Here is a 21,063-nt window from a genome sequence, read left to right on the forward strand (position 1 = left end):
CAAAGAACAGGAAGTTGATTCTTCAGAAAAATATGAGTAAATAACATAGAAAGATAGATAGAAAAATGGAAATTGTGGGAAAATGTTTTGCAGGAGGAATGAGGTTTAATAAACGGCAGGAACTGAATAATTTATGTAATGTGGCTTAGATTACATGATATATAACAATATATATGATGTATACTGTTTGTAAATGTGAACTTGTTAATATGGTTTGATTACTTTTATATAAATATAAATTTGCTTATGCCATACGTGATAATTCAATAAAGGTGTTTAAAAGAAAAAAAAAATGCTGGTTCAAGGAAAAGAGATGTACAAATTATTATCATAAAGTGTAAAGGCCATTTTGACAAGATTTGTAAATAGCAAGTGAATAAACACAAAATTTAAAAAACCTAATAATTATATCAGATGTTGCAGTGCATAATATAGGTAGTCCAGACATTATGCTTGGACCTAAATCAGCAGCTGCTAATATGCCTTAATCCCAAGATATTTTTTTTACCTGGAAACACATAATGCTACAAATCAGCCCTGAAACATGTGGGCTACTGCACAGGTTCTTGAGCTAGAGACAGACATTGAGATGGTAACAGGGTTTATATCCAGTATTTTCTGTAAATTATTATGGGAATTTTTTTTTCTTTTATGCCATTCATAAAAAAATGTTTTGTTTAAAACTGTACCTGGTGGCATGCTAAAACCTAAAGTCTTTATCAAAGATATAATTCCATTGCTAAGTCTTAACAGTATGCATGGTTTGTATATTTTCAGTAAAGCAGGTGTACAATCATTAGTAGGTAATGCATCTGTCAGCTTGAGATAAGAATGGAATCTATTTGCAGCTTTTGCAAGCAACAACAAACATAGCCACTATAACTGTTCCAGTAAACACCAGCTGCAGTTAACAAAGGGCCGCAAGTGCTTTTCCACAGCTTCTCATCTTAAAAGAAATAAATAGCAAAACTGGCACAAATGGCTTGAGTGTCACAAATGAAATAATTCTTGGACATTGCAAGTAATTCCTAACAAGGGAGTGCAGTGTTTGAGGTAAGTACAAAAAAGTCTGTGACAAAATACTGACAACATGAGTGTGTGCCATTATCAGCACTGTTCTAGAAATGGCTGTCATAAAAAGTAAAATTAAAACCTGTGTAGACATGCTACAATTAATCCACTTAGAAACAAATGATGCAATACAGATTTCCTGATAATCAATTGATGAGGCAATCCACTGTAGAATAAAGGATAATAATTCCACCTACCTGCAGAAGGATAGATGAGCTTCTCATAAACAATAGAGGGAAGGATGGAAGGATGACTGTATAGCTATACATTGATGGAACTATCCAGAAAAGGGCTGCCTCCATGATGATGATAATCCGACAATACAGACAGAAGGACGACTATATGACTAATATATGACTATCTCACATCACGGATGCATGACTATCTTACATCATTGATGGAAGCATGACCCTACCACTAACTACAGATGAGTAGACTATCGGGAGAATGGCCACCTCCTCAGATGGATGGATGATTATCCACACCATTAGATGGAATGATGACTGTACCATCAATTAGGAATAGACAAACTACCTATAGAGGGATGGATGATCATCCCATAAACCATAAGTGGACAAGTGAGTATACCATCTATTACAAGTGGATAAACTATCCAGAAAATGGCCGCAACCATAGATGGATTGATAAACATGATAGAAAGATGTATGGATGCCAAGCATATCCACAAAGGTTGTGTAATTAGGTTGGCTTGGGAGAGGCTATCAAATGGAAGGTGACATAATAGATAATCAGAGAAGATCCTCCAATTATGATGACCTGTCCAGCTCTCTTTCATTTACTTTCTAAGACTCACAATATTAAATGATTCATGCTAAATATAAGTTACATTACTGCCCTAAAATCTAGAGTAACAGATTTCACCTAGGCACTTCCTTTGTCAGGGAGGGAGAGAGAGAGAGAGAGAGATAGAAAAGCCATTTCCAGATTGCAGAGATGATTTCCTAAACATCTGGCAGAAAGTAAAACACTGTATGAGGTCCATGCGTTTTGGCCCATTTTATTGGTTTGGTTTCCTTATTGTGGGACATTAAACAGTAAAGTGAGTAGCAAAGACATAACAGCATAAATCTGCATTATTTAGATAAATATTATGCTTGTTAGCCTAATATAATATGATTATTAATAAGCATGTTTCAATAATCCCATAATAAACATGTATTTAATAACTGCCCCATTAATTAATCAGACTTTTGCATTTAAACTGCAAAATACAGCAGACATATATATTTAATAAAGTTTCTGCAGATCTGTGACCTTTTCAACTGTAGCCTGTGTAGTAAGTCAGTGTATTATAAAAGAGGAAGTATTTGTGCTGTGCACTTTGTTTAAGAACAAATGTAATGTGAATATAGGGATGTTAAAGAAGTGCTTAAAAGAAAAATATGATATTTTGTTCTAGTGTTCCAGATAATGCAGGAAATGACATGTTATTTTAGATAAATGTCAGGTCGACAGCCACAAGATTACAGAAAAGACTGGCTCAAACTATTATTAATGTTTCAGCAGGTATGACTTGTTTATAACACATGCTCAGTTAAAAACCTCCTAATTTGGTCTCAGGGCTTGAGTTTGACAACCAGTACTTGAACTGATTAATTAATGTGTTGGGATTCAAGTTTCTAGCTTGAACCTGGTTTGGCTTGATTTGATTAACTGATTGGTAAATTGCTTGATACAGAGACTGCCATAGCCATGCAGCTGCAACGGTACATAGCTGAATGAGGATTCCTTGTATAATTTACAAGATAACTAAGTTAATGTCTTTTCGAAGTAACTGATTTTATGTTTTGTTAAAGTTGCTTTTTATTAAACTGCTTTGAGGTGCTGCTTGGTTTGTTGTCTCATACTTCAGTCTGTAATGTGGTTTACTACTTAACCTCAGTACCAAAATAAAAACCCAGTGCACACCCCTGAACACCAAAGCCTCTGTCCTAAGGACACAGACTGTTTTTCTAAAGTTTCATCTAATGGAAGAGATGAATAAGTGGACTCAAAAGTATAATGATATCATTTCAGAATGAAGTTTTAAAACATTATAAATAAATGCTGGCAAGAAAATATACTTAAATGTATGCTGATGCTATTTTACTAATTCACTGCAAATATTTCTATACCTTTACCACACATACTAATTTTGCAACTAATAAAGTCTTTGCTCAATTAAAACTATGGTACAAGATCAGTCTCCTCCTTTCACTCACTGGTTTCAGGGCCATTGCCAAAAATATTTTAATACCTATATTGGAAAAATGACCTTCCTTTGCTCATTGTCCATTCAGCCCACAATGCCCATAACACTCTTAGAATACACTGCTGTGCATAAGGTCTGAAGATTCATTTTACTAGCAGACCCCTAGATGCACCATATTGCTAAACATTTCAAAATGTCTTTCAGTGCTTCATAGGGTCACTTTTCTTCTAAGTGCTTTAATTTACAATGCTCTAAATGTACTTGACAGTAATACACCATAAACTGACACACTTGGCAATCTCAAACAAGTACAGCAAAATTTGTGCTTGACAAAATAAACACCTAAATACATATATATATATATATATATATATATATATATATATATATATACACACACACACACACACACACACACACACACACACACATATATATTTTATATAAATATATATATATATATATATATATATATATATATATATATATATATATATATATATATATATTTACAGGAACACTTTATAATCCTGAAATTCTGAAATATCGAATTACAGAATCCCGAGATTATAAAGCTGAAAGCTCAAAAGTTCAAAACCACAGAAGCGCGAATTTCAAAATTCCAAAGTACGAAGATTTTGAAGTAGCGCTTCTGGTGTTGCCCTGTGTGAAGGGATAGCTGGAAGTTCAGGTAAGTATTTATATTTATGGGTTTTGGTTAGGGACTTTAGTGTGTGTCAATGTGTTTAGTTACTGTGATCTATGTGTGCGAGGGGTATGTAGCTTGTATGGTGGTATTTTTGTGTGTTTGTCTGTGTAGTACGACCGTGGAGTTAGTATATTTAAGTAGGGGGGGACATGTAGTGTAGATTTGAGTGTTTGTGTGTTGGGGGAAGCTGTGTGTATGTGTGTGTGTGTGTGTGTGTGTGTGTGTGTGTGTGTGGTGTATGGTTAGTGTAGTGTTCGTGATTTTTAAATTTGTACTTCTGGGGTTTTGGGATTGTCAGGTTTCGGTTTTATGATCTCAAAATTCTGAAATTTGATATTTCAGGATTTCGAGATTATAAAGTGAATTCATATATACACACATATATATGGATCTCCCTCCATAAGATCAAACGTGTTTGGTCAACAGCTGTTTAGTCACTCGTTTATGATTGACTAAGCGGATGGTTGACAGGTGTCTGAGATCAAACAGTTCCCTGGGCTTGGGAATATGTCCTAACCTGATGTATGTTTAAACTCAGAGTTATTATATATAATTAGCAGGGGGTATGGGGGTGAAGAGGGGTGTGAACCTCCTGCAAAAAAAATAATGTTTTTATTTGTTTTTTGTTTTTTACTTTAGCCTGCAGTGAGGCTGCTTCTTAATGCATGTGTAGTTGCTTGTCGAAACACTGGTATGTCATTAAGGGGTCATTTGCATACATCACATGAGTGATGTATATAAGGGTGTGTGCTAAAATTGTAAGGTTGTGTTATGTTGCAGTACTCCCCCACTCTGAGGTACAGTGACTGGATATAAAGACTTATGAGAGTGGGAGTGCAAACCCATCCATAAGTGGAACCTTGCAGACATTTATTTTTCACAGAGCCACCAGCTGGGGTTTATTACAGTTTATTGAAATGCCATAATATCAAATCCCATTTTCTTGATGTTGAAAATATCGAAGCCCACTTCATCAAAGGACCGGAACTACAAAGATCTTCCCAGGGTAAGTAATCACTTGGCCAGAAAGAAAGAAAACCCAAATCACCCCATCTCTAACTCATCCAGTTGGGGGACTGTACCCCCCAACTAAATTACCAACTCCAAGATTGCACTTAGTTGGGAAAAGGGTGATGTTCACCATCTCACACAACAGGTTACTTACCCTGGGAAGATCTTTGTAGCTCAGGTGCTTTGATGAAATGGGCTTCGATATTTTCAGCATCGACAAAATGGGATTCGAAATTATGGCACTTTGTCAAAATAAGGCAAACCCCAGCAGATGACATACCTGTCTTTTCACCTCCTGAGTCAGTACCAAGTTTATTTTAAAATGCATGCATAATTAATGTCAGAATTGCACTCATTTACTGGTATTCACTCATAGTTTGGCTTCAGTGTTGAAAGGAGATCTAGATCCTATAATGCAATGAAATAGTTATGGGGATCAGGGAAGCTCAGGGGAAATATTAGATTACTTTTGATGGATTGTGTATGTTTGCCCCACAATTGCCTCAGTTTTTAAAGTAATTCTGTTTCTGAAATCTGGTCAATTAAAATGGTTTGCATTCAAAAACATCTTATTTTGACGTTTGAAATTCTGAAGTACTGGTAACATACAATGTTCCTGGACTCTCTACCTCAGATATCAAGGGTTACAGTCTCAGCTAATGTGTAAGTTGAACGATTAGCTAGAATACTATTGATAATCTCAATAGTTCTCTAGCAGAAAAAAAGTCATGAAAAGTAAATTTTTAGATAACAGAAAAAAAACTCAACAGACTGTATAGTAGTTAATTTTAAAGGGTGACATTTATGAAGATGAAATGATTGTATTAGTGACTCTTATTCTCAAGTCAAGAGTACCACATTGATCCAGTATATGAGGAATCCTAAGAAGCTTTGTAATTGTTTGGCACAGACACAGCTTTGTTATCTGGCATCTCATAGATTATCAGTGCTTACCATTTTATTAGTCTCATTCAATATTTTGCCTGAAGATTTTAAACTGAAATTATAAGGAGATAAAAATGCCAAAACATTTCATTTCAGATTACAAAGTTAAACAACGTTTTTCAAAAATGTCTTTCCTACCTCTTCTCTGAACATCTTAACTAAAGCTGGTACATCTGTAGTGTAATCCATGTCCAAGATCATTTTCAATATGTCCAAAATATTTGTATTATTCCCTATGTAATACACAAAATAATAAATAATTGTTAAAGCAAGAGTTGCAGTAACGCAATAACATATGCAGTTCAGTATATTCATTTAAAAGCAACTATTCATATATATGCATTTACATATATTTATTTACATAATGTTTAGCTTATAAAATGATCATAGAAATTCTTAGGCCTCAGATCAGAAGCTGTGACTACTTTAATGCTGGTAGGAATAAATGGAATGTAATAATTTAAGAATGTGCAGGAGAAAAACTGATCTAAATCAGAGGTTTATTTTGTCTTTAGATAAAAAAAAATATTTTCATAAATGATGGGATAATTTATGTTATTCCATTTTAAAATTTCTATTTGGAAACCGTAATAGACATGTGTCTTTTATCAAAATGCTTGTTATTTCCCTTTCCTTATCCTAATCAGGATGGAACCTTGCTGTGTGTGAGTGACTGCTGTTACTCACTACAGTGTTTCCATGCATGATCGTTGGTACTTTCATGGTTTACTTACATTGTGTTGCTTCTTGATACTGTATATCCATCACCGACATAGGTGTTTTACATTTTCCTACTGCAATCCACCATGACGCACATGAGAGTCTTGATACTATTAGGATAGGAGGATTCTGTGTGCATATGAAATTCAGTAGAACAACGTCTTCAAACAGTTTACCATTTCTTTTACAATTTAAGAATGCAGTTGTTTAGAGCATATGCATCTTACCATCAGGTATTTACAACAAGGGAAATAATGAGATAGAAAATTTATGCCAGACTAGGTGAATTAACCCTTCTGGCATTCCACTGTTCTGTTGCCATGACATCCTCTCCCTAAGTATTACTGTCTACTGTTTTCCTTTGGTCATCCACCCACTTGTTTCATAAGTTGTTGTTGTACTCTTTGACCTTTCAGCTTATCAGGTAGTCTTTGACATGGTACTTACTATGAACCATAGCCAGCTTATTTTGCAGTGGTGCAGTTCCCCAGTATGGTGCGCCCTCAACTCTAAGCTGAGGAGCAAAAAAAAAAAATCCTCTCTCTCTCTCGAGGACCAAAAAAAAGCTCCCACTTGCTACAATTGTAACGAGTGGTTATCTCAGAACTGAAGCACTTTGGACATGACGACAAATGCAATTTCAGCATTCATTTCTAAATGTCACTTGACAGACATCTTCCAATTGCATCCTGCTAACACCTTATGCATGGGGTGGTTGTCCTATTCACTCCGCCCTAGCTATGCCTCTGGAGATGGTTTTATTGATGTTAAAATAGTCCATATCCTTTGTTAATCACTTGTTCTTTTCTGCTGTTATACACTCAGACGTCTGCAGAACATTTGATTGGCAGCTCTTCTTGGTAGTGATACCAAAAGACAGGTGTACTTTTCAGAGATTTTGGCATTTCTGTCATGATCTTCTCCAGCTTCCTGATCAGTTACATGAAATATACACGTTTGCAGTTCCTTGGATGAATCCTGCTATTACCTTTGAACAATGATAGATGTTCTCTAGTTAGGTAGTATTTCTGTACTGACCAGAGAGCTGTTAAAGAAGTCTGTGAGTTGTTCTGCCAGGGTACTGGCCAGGTTCTGAGTACGCTTAACTGGTAGTCCAGCACAATCCTGTGTTTTGTTCTCCTTAAGCAAACCAGCTGTGCTTTGGTCTGGTAATTAGTCCAGAAGACAAAGACCATGAGCTTTTGATAAGCCATGCTCTGAGTTTGTTTTACTTGGACTCCTTTTGTCTGCTATGTCACTCTTAAGACTTATCCAGACAGTAATCATGGACCAAGTCTGAAAAAGGTCCATGTTGATTAGTGCCCTATCCAGTTAATAGATACAAATAAATGAAATGAAATAAATATCAACTTCTTTCCTAGAAGGCCATCTTTCCATCTCTCAGCATGCTACAAAAAGTTTCCACTGTAATGCACACATTATATTGATAAAAATCAGCTTGAGACCATTTGCTGTATGGATCATGAGTTATGTGGGTGAATGCACTTCAAAATTACATATACAGACAAAATGCAAACAGGAAAAAAAGTAAACAAGCAAACCACTGTTTGGAGTGCAAATATATGATGCACACAATATAGTGACAGCAATGGAAAATTACTGAGCAGTATGAGATATGGTTGTAGAATAATATGGAGCAAGGACAAAGGCAGGCAAGTAGGCCTGAAACAAGCAAGTAAAATAATGTATAGTTAAATACTCAAAATAGTTTATTAAAATTCTTTTTTATCACAGAACACAGAAGACAAAAAATGTTTTTCTCAGGGAAAAATGTTTTTTGGTTTGTGAGTATGTGTGCCACACACATCAGTGGCGGCTCGTGGCATCAGACTGCAAGACTGCAAGACTGCAAGACTGCAGGACTGCAGCCCCCCCCCCAGTTGTGTGAAGAAAAAAGAAAAGCATAACTTGTAAAATAAAATATTTTTTAAATTAAGAAAACTAACTGGCTTGCTATAAAAACAAGTCCAACCGATTCGCAAAGTCCCGGAACTCGAACTGCGCCTGCTTGTTGCTCGGCGAGTTCCGTTTTTTTATTTTTTATTTTTGCTGGCTGCTGGACTGTCTCAGACTGCTGTAAAGGCAGTCCGGACTATGTGGAGTTCTGCATCAGTGTGTTTTGCCCAGAAATCTGTGCAGTAACCACACAGTAAAGTGGAAGGGGGGCAGACTGACACGTCTGCAGTCACGTACGTGACGTGAATGGCAGGGTGACTACTGATTGGTTCTCGCTCTCTTTCTGAAAAAGAGAGCGAGAAACAATTAGTATTATCAGGCAGTGCAAGACAACTGGAGGAGACAGTGACTTTTGCCTTCTGCTCTTGTAGCTCAGTAGCTAGTACTAATATGTACACGGGTACAAGTGCCACGCTACTGCCAAGCCTATTGCTAATATTTAATATAATTTATCAGGCTTCCTATCTGACTCTCTAATTTTCTTGGGTTGGGTGCTTCCTTGCAAGTTTGCTTAGTTCAGACCTTCGGACAAACTTCGGAGAGGAAAGGAAAGATTGTGGGGTGGATTCCCGAGTCCTTGTTTGACTAGCACTAGCAGCCGGCAGCCAGCTACGTAAAAAAAAGAAGCCTACAGTTGTGAGAAAAAAAGCCTACAGACTACATTCGATCACTTGTTTCTTCATTTTTTGAGGTAAGTGTGTCTGAGTTACATCTGAAGAATAGTGGTTAAGGGCAACATGAAAGGCTGCTATTTTGTTGATGATGCTTCTGAGGTTGAATTTAGTAATTAAAAGGTCAGAGTGTCTATCTCTGGAAAGTGTGGGGGGTAATGTGGAGAAATGGAGAGGTTTTGATTTGAAGAGTAGGGGTAGGAAAGGGTGGAGAGGGAAGATATGTGTGGGCCCTGGGTTAGGATGAATATCTGCCTGAAGTTTAATGTGAGTAAGAGAGAGGAGTAGGATGGATTTGAGTTTAGTGAAATGCTTATGATATGTGTAAGTATGTGTAGTGTGGGAGTTTGGATATATATGTAAGCATAGAATTGGGAGTTAGCGCTGTTGAAAAGGTGTGATGAGATGTGAATGTTAATGTAGGTATGGTGGTGGTATAGGTTTATAGGAAATGTATCGGATTGGTAATGTATAATGTGAAATGTGTGTTGTAGGAAGTAGAATTATAAGTTAAGAAGAAAAGAGAGAATATGGTTAGTATACTTTGTTGTACTGAAGCAATATAGGACATACTAAAGTGAGCTAAAGTGCTAGTAGAAGAAATGTATGTATATGGGAATGAAAGGAGATGTAGTGGTGATGAGATAAGGGTGGGAGTAATATAGAATATGGGGAAGTAGGGATTGGCTATTAGTAGTTGAGCTGGGAGGGTGTGCATAGAGTTAAAGTGTGATATCATATTTAGGAGTGAACATGAGTGTTGAGAAAGAAACCGTGACTCAGATTTGGGATGAATGCCCTATATATAAAAACACCTATGATGTAGGATTTACCAATTAAAACAGATCTGAATGAAGAGAAATTGAGTTTGCATAGTGATTGAAAGGGTATGCTTAAATCATCCACATTATATGTGGTATTTAGGTAAAGAAAATAGTCCCAGACACCAGGAAGGAGGATAGTACAATAGGTATGGGTTGGTGAAGTGAATTCTACAGTACTGACAAAGAAACAAAGAAAATGGAGTAGGTTAGTTAGTACTGAGAGAGAGTGCATGAAAAAGATGCCTAATACATAAGTATTAAAAAGAAAAGACCTGCGTATATTTGTTGTAGAGTACAGATATTGGGTAACTACTGCGGTGGTGGTGCTGCGGTAGCGTTGTCGCCTCACAGTTAGACATTGCCCGTTCGATTCTCAGTTAGAGCGTCTTCTGTGTAGCGACATGCATGATTGTGCGTTAGGTTGTGCATTAGGCCCGGCAAGCCAGTACGTAAAAATCTACTGCCAATCATAAGCGGACCGGAGTTCCGCTGTGGCGACCCCTAACCGGGAAAAGCCGAAAGACACAAACAAACAGATATTGGGTAACTGATGGCAGAAAGCTATTTACACAGCTATATAATTGATGGATAAAGGCATGACATGCCTTTGCTGCAGTATTTATTGTCCTTGTTGGATGGTTTAAAAACAAATTGTTTTTTAGTGACATACTCTGAAAAGGCATCTGAGCCATGGCATTAAGACAATGAAGTCTCAATAAAAGTTTTTTTGAATTGCCTGACTTTGTGATTTGTTGTTTGTGGATTCTGTTTCTTTCCTGTGGTTCTGGTGTCATTAGAATAATTGGCATCCCAGATAATTTGCACAAACCAGATCATGTGGAAACATCGAGACAGAGGCAATGCAACTAGCATCAAATTTTGAATAGAATGAAGTCACATGGATGGAAGAAAGAAAATTGAATCAGAAAACCTGTAACACATGGTCAAGAGTGAGCCTACAAATGTGGTCATCTGAGACCTTGGAATTGCATTACTTATGATGAACAGTATGTGTTAAAGTTAAGCACCTTTTAGCCATATTTTGTTTAATATGTGAAGATATGTTAATATATGCTGATTTGTAAGGATATGTAGAAATGTTCTATATGTAATGTGTGGAGGAAACTTTAGTACTTCATAGAATACGAACCTGAAGTGCTTCAAAATGCAATTAAGACTGGTGGTGCTCTGCTGATGCACTATGAAGGAAGTAAGGAATTCAAGAAAAGTGGACAGAAATGCTGGCACAGTTGGTAGTCTTGGCAGGCTGAGTAAAGTGTAGAAAGCATATAAATGACATGAAGCCTAGTTAGATCACAGTCAGAATCTCATGTTTATATTCCTGTGGACTATCTACGTATTAGTATTAATGAGTCTGCATTCTCAGGCAGTCTTTGGGCATTAATGTGGGTGATGTGTGAGTACAATACTGTGAAAAACAAAGCCAAAAGGAATGCTAAAGAATTATGACTCCAGGAGACAAGTTGGGGACCACCAGGGTCATCCTTGGGTATGCACTTAATGTCGATGAGCAACTCTTGTCAACTTGGTCACAGAACTGTCCTTCTGTGAGAAAAGGCAGATGTTTGTGCACATATTACATCTGAAGAGCATCTCTTTTTGTTGTATCTGCTTATCTTAATGTTTAATGTAGAGTATTTATAGTGTGCTGTGTAACTCACAAGTGGACATAAGTCCAAGTATGATGAGACTGAGCCATTTGCTGCAAAGCTACAGCTAACAGAGCACATATATCTCATGTATCAGCTATGTGGGGTATGGTTGAATTATAACACTGTTTTATGCTTTCAGGTGCAAGAACATTAAGCATAGGTGGTATACAAAACCAAACAGAGAGCTGTGTTTCAGATGGCTTGCATACTGAAGGTGAACTGTGTCTCAGCAGATCTAGGTCTCATGCTTTATTTTTGCACAAAGGGCAGATAATGCTACTGCTGCTGGACACAGTGCTTGAGTTTGCTTCCAGAGCTAAAGATCTGCAGCCTGCCTAGCTCAATACTTTTCTTTTGCTACTAATTGTGGGGCTCAAAATGCTGGTAGCCAGACCCAGGTGCCTGGTAAGACTGAGACTGAAAGCCAGGTATTATCCAACAGATAGGCCATCATGTGGGCACTATATCCTTTGATACTGATAACCACTGAATTTAATTATACAAATCTCTGCTGCTGTTCTCCTGCAGGCGTCTGCACAATCTGTATCGGCAGTTCTTATGCCTGATGTTTAAGACATGTGTTTTTAGCTTGTTTCTTTTGTTGTACCACTTTTTTTCCATTTAATTAAATCTAACTAGCTGATCAACACTGAGCTCAGCATTTTCCTCTGTTAATTTATTGTCGTAAATTATTACTGAATGGCATATGAATGTTTAACTGTGCTGTCAATTGCTCTTGTAAGGTTTTTTTTCTCTAGTTTGGGGATGTGCTAAATAGGATCATAGGAGGCTACTAGGCTAATGCCCCTGGGGCACTTACAAGCCTAGCCAAGAATTTATCCCCAGAAAGAAACCTCAGTCAGTACTTGTAGCCACTGTCAATGAGGGATACTGGTGGAAGTTGGAAAGCAAAATGTACATGACTGTTAACTTAAGTGACATAAGATAAATCATTAAAGACTGAAGTTAGAAAGTAATGAGACATTGGAGTTTCAGACTTCATATACCCTTCAGAAAATTCATGCCAATGCAAAACCTGTTATTCTATCAACTTTCTAAGTTTGTAAGAAGAGCAATATTTAAAAATCGTCCCTATTTTTGGTCCTTTGTCCCACTTTTATACATGGTTTTGTCCAGATTTATTGCTCTAAGAGGTTGAGAGGTATGCTGCAAGATGTATATTTTTGAATCTTATATGACCTAGGATAAAATCTGCTCATCGTAAGTAACCTTAAATAAATGCGCACAAGCCTGAGAGATGTTTTATGCTGGTTAATGCAGCTTGAAATACACAGAAGGTGTAACTGGGCTAGGTATACATACAAACATACAGCATATGTGTACATTGAAAGTAAATGTATGGCAATGTGGATTTTATTTTACTCTTTTTACCTTAGCAGAGATGTTTGTTATCTCAGTATACTGTTATGTATGTTATTGTTATGTATCTATATCTTTATAAGTTGGATCCTTTCTCCCCGGGCCTCATTGAAAAGGGGTTTTATTGCTCAGTTGGATTTTCCCAGTAATCAAATGCAACAAATACATTTCCATATAGCAGCTGCCTACACTATATGTTGTCACAGATTACTCATGTCTTGGAGAGGAATATAAATGCTAAACAGACCATGGACAGGGTACATGGCAGAGCTAGGTTAGAATCTTAAAACTGTCCAATGGAAAGGAAGGGCAAACTACAATGTGTGGCTGACCATGCTATACTGTAAGTAGGCAATATGAGACAGAGAATAGTTGGAGTTTTTTTAATCTGTCCATATAGGACAAGTGTTTAAGTCCTAGGATCCTCTTTGTGAGGTACTTTTGCAGCCTCTCCAGTTGGTTTATGTACCCTTTCTTCTGCTTGCTCCTTTTACACTGCCTTCTCAGTTCTGCAAGAAACAGCTTCTTCATCCAGGATAATTGTAAACTGTTTTATTGATGCTTAACCCTATCTGTAGTGGTTAGCACTGAATATTAAGCTAGTCCCAGTAATGCTGGCAAAACAAGGAATATGTGTCCATTTTAGATGATGTTGGGACAATTAAGTGATATCATCTTGAAAGTCATCCACAGTATTTGTATGCCAGTGAGGCAAGATTAGGTTGGTTTGGATATGTGCTGAGGAAGGGATACTGGGTATATTGGGAAAAGTATGATAAGAATGAAGCTGCCAGGTAAGAGAAAAAGAGGAAGGCCTAAGATAAGGTTTATGTCTGTGGTGAGAGAGGACATGCAGGTGGTTGGTGTGACAGAGCAAGATGCAGAGGACAGGAAAAAATTGGAAACTTATCTGCTGTGGCAACCCCTAATGGGAACAGCCAAAAGAGAAGACTACAAGTACTTATTTGGAACCAGGTGGGGTCACGTGAATAGTGTTTGCTTGGGAAACTTTAAAACTGTCCCTTTTTAGCATCCATGAAAAACGGGGGGGGGGGGGGAATCCAGTATGATCTGATGTGTTCCAGACCAGACCACAGCTTCTCATCAGGTACAGATGCAGAAACTGAGTACAAAGTACTGTTTGCAGCATACCGCAGAGGTAAGTCTTCCAACCAACCTGTATATACATATAACAATGTGTGCTGTGTAGAGTATTTAGCATGTGTCATAGTGACTTGAGCATTTATTTCATGTAAACTAGTAAACATGTCCAGCACTGATCCCACAGCACGATAGCCCCACCCCTTTAATTGGCCACCCCCCTTCCCATTGGCCCCACCCATTCGGCTGTCTCCTGCAGCCCCCCTTTGATTTGAAGTCACCAGCCGCCACTGGAACACGTGTGTGTGTGTGTGTGTGTGTGTGTGTGTGTGTGTGTGTGTGTGTGTGTGTGTGTGTGTATAGTGTCTGAAATTGTAAGAACATTTGCTGGCAAACAACTGTGCTAACATGCTAAATAACAGATGGTCTAAATAGCCAAAAGAAGATTACTGATTACAGTCTCCATCCTTGATATGTAACTTAACTGAGGCACATATTGCTATATTTAGTATGTGTATCGTGTAGAAAATGTGTCAAGTTAATGTATGCAGTTAAGTTAGTACCATGTTTAATGGGGAGACATATGTTTAACTGTCATTTCATTTCTAAATGCAAGTCAATAAACGTTGCCCCATCATTGCTTTAAAATCATTAAAACCATTTTCTAGTCTCACATACCTTCTATTTAATATGCCACTTTGTGACAGGTTTAAAGAGAATTAATAATCTATAACATCAAAATATTGCCAGGCATTATGTATGTATATATATTACAAGTGAACAGAATTAGGGAAAATGTGTGCATTATTTCATAAAATAGTAAACCATACTTTATCCCTGAAGAATGGATGAAATTTCACAGAAACCAAAACAGACAATTATTCATACCTGAGGTTGAAGCTTTTATGATTTCCTTTAAATTGTTCAGCAAAGTGATGTAGAATTTCAACGTGCTGTTCATAGGTGACAAGTCTGTAAGTTGACTTTGAGCCTTAAAAAGACTATAAAAAGAAGAAGTTAGAAAACAATGTGCAGGTGAGTGAGGATGCATATGCATCACTGTCTACAATACAGCCTGACAAAAGGAAAATGTTATAGTACAGACCAGTGTAATACAATAACATACTGTAGTCATGAGGCACACTGTACGCAGGCTGCTATGACTAAAAAATGAATAAATACTTCTGAAATCTCTTTTCATAAATAGCACAGCCCCCTTTGCCAAGCTAAATAGATGTAAGTAAACACAGTTTATGTTTAATTTATTAATAGTCTAGTGATGTGAAACACTGATTATTTGATACAGCTGTAGCTATCTTTGTATACTTAAGAAAAAAACAAAATCTGTCTGTAGAACCACCTTTTCTTTTCATTTTGGGACAGCAAGAAGCTCAATATTTACTCAATGCTTAAAGGTCTCCACTTCCCTAATTTTAGAACAACACTTAGAGCTTGAGACCACGGTGGTGGTGCTGCGGTAGCATTGTTGCCTCACAGTAAGACGCTGTTCGGTTCGATTCTCAGCTAGAGCATCTTCTGCGTGGAGACATGCGTGAATGGGCATACCTACGCTGAAGGTTGTGTGTCAGGGCTGGCAACTCGGCACGTAAAAATCAACTGCCAATCATTAGCGGACCAGAGTTCCGCTGTGGTGACCCCTAACTGGGAAAAGCCGCAAGACACAACAGCAACAACTTAGAGCATGATATTTTACATAATTACTAAACTATCAGGCAAGCATACTAAATATAGTAAATCTGTTAGGAAGCTGTACTTAGAGAATTCTGGTACATTTTTTTTTCATGAATACTGCACACTGAAAATGCATACAACGTCTACAGTGCATATAGCTTATAGTTACTAATGGAGGAAAATGAGAATTGTTCAAGCCTATAAGAATATGCCTGGTGTGTATGTCATAACATTTTCAAATTAAATCTATTCACAGTAGATCTGACTTAGGATCTATACACTGTGCAGAAACCACAGAGATCCTTCTAAGACCTCTTAGTTTTATAGGTACGTAATAAGCTAAAAATTATGTTTATCAATGTTAGGTGATATTGTCTTTTTTGTGACTTCTTGTGATAGCAATATTTCGCATTTTTGATGGTTATTTCTAAAGTTTTGAGCTCCTTGTTTAGAGATCAGTGTTAAGAGTACTGAACCATTATTAAGGTTGATTGAAAAACATCATGAGGCTATCTTACTGTTTTTACCGGTAGTCTAGATTATTACAGTTGTTTTCCAATGGATTTCAATGTATCTTATTTGATATATATATATATATATATATATATATATATATATATATATATACATACACACACACACACACACACACACACATATACATATTGGTGGCACAGAGGCACAGTGGATAGTGTTGTTGCAAGGGATTCCCTGGTTTAATTCTCGCCGGAGGTGCCTTATGTGAGGAGTCTGTATGTCCTTCCTGTAAGCATGTGGGTTTCCTCTGGGTGCTCTGGATTCCTTCCACATTCCAAAGACATGCACTAGGTGGATTGGACACTCTAAATTGGCAATAGGTGTGAGTGTGCATGCGAGTGTGTGGTGTGAAAGAACTATCGTGGCAAGGATATCCACCTGATGGTGTTAACCTTGGCTGTAGATGATTGTCACTGTGAAGTGACACCCCAACCCAGCGCAAAAATGGGAAAAAGTGTTGTGGATGGATATATGGATACATATACATGTTTTTTAGATACATACAAGTGTATATATATATATATATATATATATATATATATATATATATATATATTCAGACTTCTTTTAGGCGTAGTAATACTGAGCTAGTAGAAAGGAAATAAAAACTCAGACACTGAATAGATGATTAAGCTTTCGAGCGAAAGCTTAATCATCTATTCAATGTCTGAGTTTTTATTTCCTTTGTACTAGCTCAGTATTAATTACTATGCCTAAAAGAAGTCTGAATTTATATAATTAACTTTCTTCTAGTGCACGGTGTTTATTTTATATATATATATATATATATATATATATATATATCACATATGCATACGTATTTTATATATATATATATATATATATATATATATATATATATATATATTTTTATATATATGTGTATATATATATATATGTATATATATATATATATATATATATATATATATATATATATATATATATAAACATATATAAAGAGATCCATTTGTAAATTAAAGGATACTTTTATATTAGGTATTTTAACTTTAAATTACTTTCATAAGAATAATTTATTGGTTTAGACATGATTTATTGTGAAAAGTATGATTGGAAAGAGGTTCTTTTAAATTTTGTGGTATATGATGTCATTCTCTGATGAAGTTCTGTATTATGACATGAAAGTGCGTAGCACAAGCTGTTTGCTGTTTGGATTAACATTGATCAAATTACATGAGTGTGAACTTCTACATATTCATTTTCTTCACCTTAGAACTCTGGTGTGTGTTTACTTGTATGAAATATTCTACTGGTGTCTCCTGTGTTTTCTTGATTTCAGTCAAAGTTGCATTATACTGTCTAAAATCAGGTTATGTTTATTTAGCAAACTGGCTCAAAAGAAAGATTAAATTACATAATGCAGTTCCTAACAGCTAGGACTAGTATTTTGTTTATACTGATAAATTATAAACTGGTTTTATTTAACAATTCAGATAAAACACTTAAATTTTACTTACAGTTCAGACAAGATGCCCTGTACAGAACCTTGGTGGACATCTGAAAGGTACAGCTGTAGGTTATTTGACACCTGAGTAAAAATATTTGCTGTTATTTCAGGGCCGACTCTTTTCAGAAGATTTTGCAATGTATTAATTAAAATAATTGTTTCATTTCTTGTTTTCATAAAGTCTGTTTGGTTTGAGAATGAAATGTGCAAGGTACTTTGCAGTAGATGTGACATATCCTGGAACAGACTTTTGACCCATGTGCTGTTAGCTGATGGAATGATGTCCATTGAAGTCAAAAGATCAAATAATGCTTTGGAAATGATACCTCCAGCATTGTCAATAGTAGAGCCATTTGTTTCTAACAGAACATTTCTTAGCTTCGATATCACTTGTGCTGTAGTGTTTAGATATGTTCCAACTTCCATGGGAAAGAATGGTGATATATGTATTATGATACTTTCAAGCAGTTTTAGATCATCAATAACACTGGGTTGTTGAGAACTGTTACTGAAAATGGACTTAAAAGCATTGATGATGTTACCATTAATGTCTTGTGTAGCACAGGTTGCATTCTGCTCTGGTAAGACAGACAAAAGCTGGGATAAAGAATCATGCATTTTCTGAATCCATGGATTTTTTAAATCCAGAGCATTGTTTAGTATTAACAGAAAATCTGTTGCTTGCACCGTTTGTTGGACAACACACAAGACTACATTCTCTAGGAGTTCTGTTTTGTTACTGCCTGAAAGCAGTTCAGAAATTTCAAAAGTAGTCTCAGCTACCTTGGTGAGGTTTGGTTGTGTAAATTTCTGTTCTGCTTCATTTGGAAGATGTAAACAACTTGAATTCAGGTTGCCACTAGTTTTAGCCAAGAACTCTCTCATTGTACAGTTCTCGGGCAATATTTCAGATATCAGATGAAGAATATAAAATGCTGAGCAATTTGTCATAGCACCAGTATCATTGTTTACGCTTTTTAGGGAAGGAGCTATTAACAGTTGTAGCAGATGGACTGTTTTTGATTTCAGCAATGAGTCATTCCATGAATAAATGAAAGTAGAGTGATTGGAGAATTCCTGTTGAAGAAGGCTGCAAATATCCTCAAACACTGCATTACTGACATTTAATAAATCAAATGCTTTGGAATTTGAAAGAATTGCAACACCTTTCTGAACTATGTTAATAAACTGTTTAAGATTTTGACTATCTGATGTTGACAAGTTTTGAAATGGGTTGCTACTGACAGTCTCTATCATAGTTAATATTCTTTCTATTGTAGTTAATCCTCCAGAAATACTTGAACTATTGCTCTTCTGAAGAAGAATTGAGGCAATTTCAAATATTGGCTCAAAATATTGACTTAGGGAAGTTGACAAGGCATTCCTGTCCCCTGACATCCACTTATCAAGTTCCTTTATTAACCAGCTAGTTGCATTGCCTTGGAAAAAATGATTTGAAGAGGGACTGCTGACATCATATTCATTGCTAAGGATGGTTTTCAGAATCTCTGCTATTACTCTGATACTGTTTTTGTTTCCAGCCCAAACAGCTTCGAGATAGGTCAAGTTGAAGTTTCCAAGAACACTTTCTATTGTATTCACAAGTGTACTAATTATTGATGGTGATACTGTTGTTGTATTTATCAGTTGCTCGATGGTGAAGAATTGTGCCAATTTTCCCAAAAAATGTATGATTTGTACTGTTTCAGAATAAGGATCACTTGCATTTTGGGAGAAATAGTCCTGAAGAAAGTTAGAAATGTTTCCTCTATAATTCTGATCAATAGACATCAAAGAAGTGTTCATTAATCTGCAGAGAAAGAAAAAAAAACCCATCATATCTTAGCTATTAAATAGCAGGACAAAATCAATGAAGCTTTAACAAAGTATATTTTAATGTCACATCTTAAATAAATCAGGCTTATTTAAATATGATAACCATACAGTTTTGTAATGTAGGTACATCAGATCACAAAATCATACTTTTGTGTATTGTGTATCATAATATGAGTGTATTCTTTGGAAATGATACCACAGTACAAGGACAAAATGATTGACTTCAACAATTGGCTAAGCTTCTGGTGTCATTCTAAGGGGATCCAGTATTTGTCTGCCTGGGACGACACGATCGACAGTCCACGATGCTTTGCCAGAGATTGCCTGCACCTGTTGCCCTTAGGATTCCGGACACTGGCTAAGGCTCTTGCCACCCCTATAGTGCCTTTTTTACGCAAGGTTCAAATGACAAATTCACCACCATAACAGGTACAAGCAAGCAAAATCTGAGGGTAATGCTACTCAGTGCTAGAAGTCTAAACCTCAAAATGCACTCACTCGAGGCACTCCTTAAAATGGAGAACATTGACATCTGTGCAGTGACAGAGACCTGGTTCAAAGTTCCAGAGAGCACCCCTGCATTACCAGGCTTCAATTCATACCACACTGTTCGGCCACCTAACCCAGAAAGAAGCACTAAAGGTGGAGGCATGTCCATATTCATTAAGGATATCCACACCTCCAGGCTAGTTGCACAGCATAATCCAACCGAGATTATCCAAGTGCAACTAACTCTGGGCAAGACCGCAATCCAAACTGTAGCTTGCTACAGATCCCCCACCATGCCCCAGGATTCACACTCCTCATTTCTTGATACACTGGAAAGTATTAGGGTACAACCAAACACCCTAATAATGGGCGATTTCAACTACCCCACCATTAACTGGGAAAACTACTCATGTACCAACTCCTTTGCTCAATGATTTCTAGAATTCATAAATTCCAACGCCTTGGATCAACTTATTCACACCCCCACCAGGGGCAGCAATATCCTAGACCTGGTCATTACCAACATGGGAAACCAGTGTTCCACACCAGAGGTCAATTCCTCGTTGGTCAGATCCGACCACAAGCTAATCAGCCTAGACATCCACATCCCACCCCCACCCCAATTAGGGAAACCATCATAAAAAACTTCTCCAAAGCCAACTTCACACTTCTTAAGACAGAAGTGGCAAACTTCATGACACCCATGCAGACGGACAATAGAGATATGACTGCCAAATCCTACACAAA

General features: G+C 36.8%; 1 protein-coding gene across 1 annotated transcript in view; it reads right to left on the minus strand.

The window, feature by feature from the left end:
* The window catches only part of ABCA12 (ATP binding cassette subfamily A member 12), a 793,480-nt gene that overhangs the window by 574,545 nt on the left and 197,872 nt on the right, over positions 1-21,063 (minus strand). The window contains exons 19-21 of the mRNA XM_044075367.1: positions 18,002-19,801; positions 15,183-15,295; positions 6,087-6,181 (exon numbers count right to left, since the gene is read on the minus strand). Of these exons, the coding sequence (XP_043931302.1) occupies positions 6,087-6,181; positions 15,183-15,295; positions 18,002-19,801 (2,008 nt within the window). The remainder of the gene's footprint in view (positions 1-6,086; positions 6,182-15,182; positions 15,296-18,001; positions 19,802-21,063) is intronic.

The sequence above is a fragment of the Protopterus annectens genome, chromosome 6.part1, assembly GCF_019279795.1.
Source record: "Protopterus annectens isolate FY-2018-M chromosome 6.part1, PAN1.0, whole genome shotgun sequence".
Taxonomy (NCBI): Eukaryota; Metazoa; Chordata; order Ceratodontiformes; family Protopteridae; genus Protopterus; species Protopterus annectens.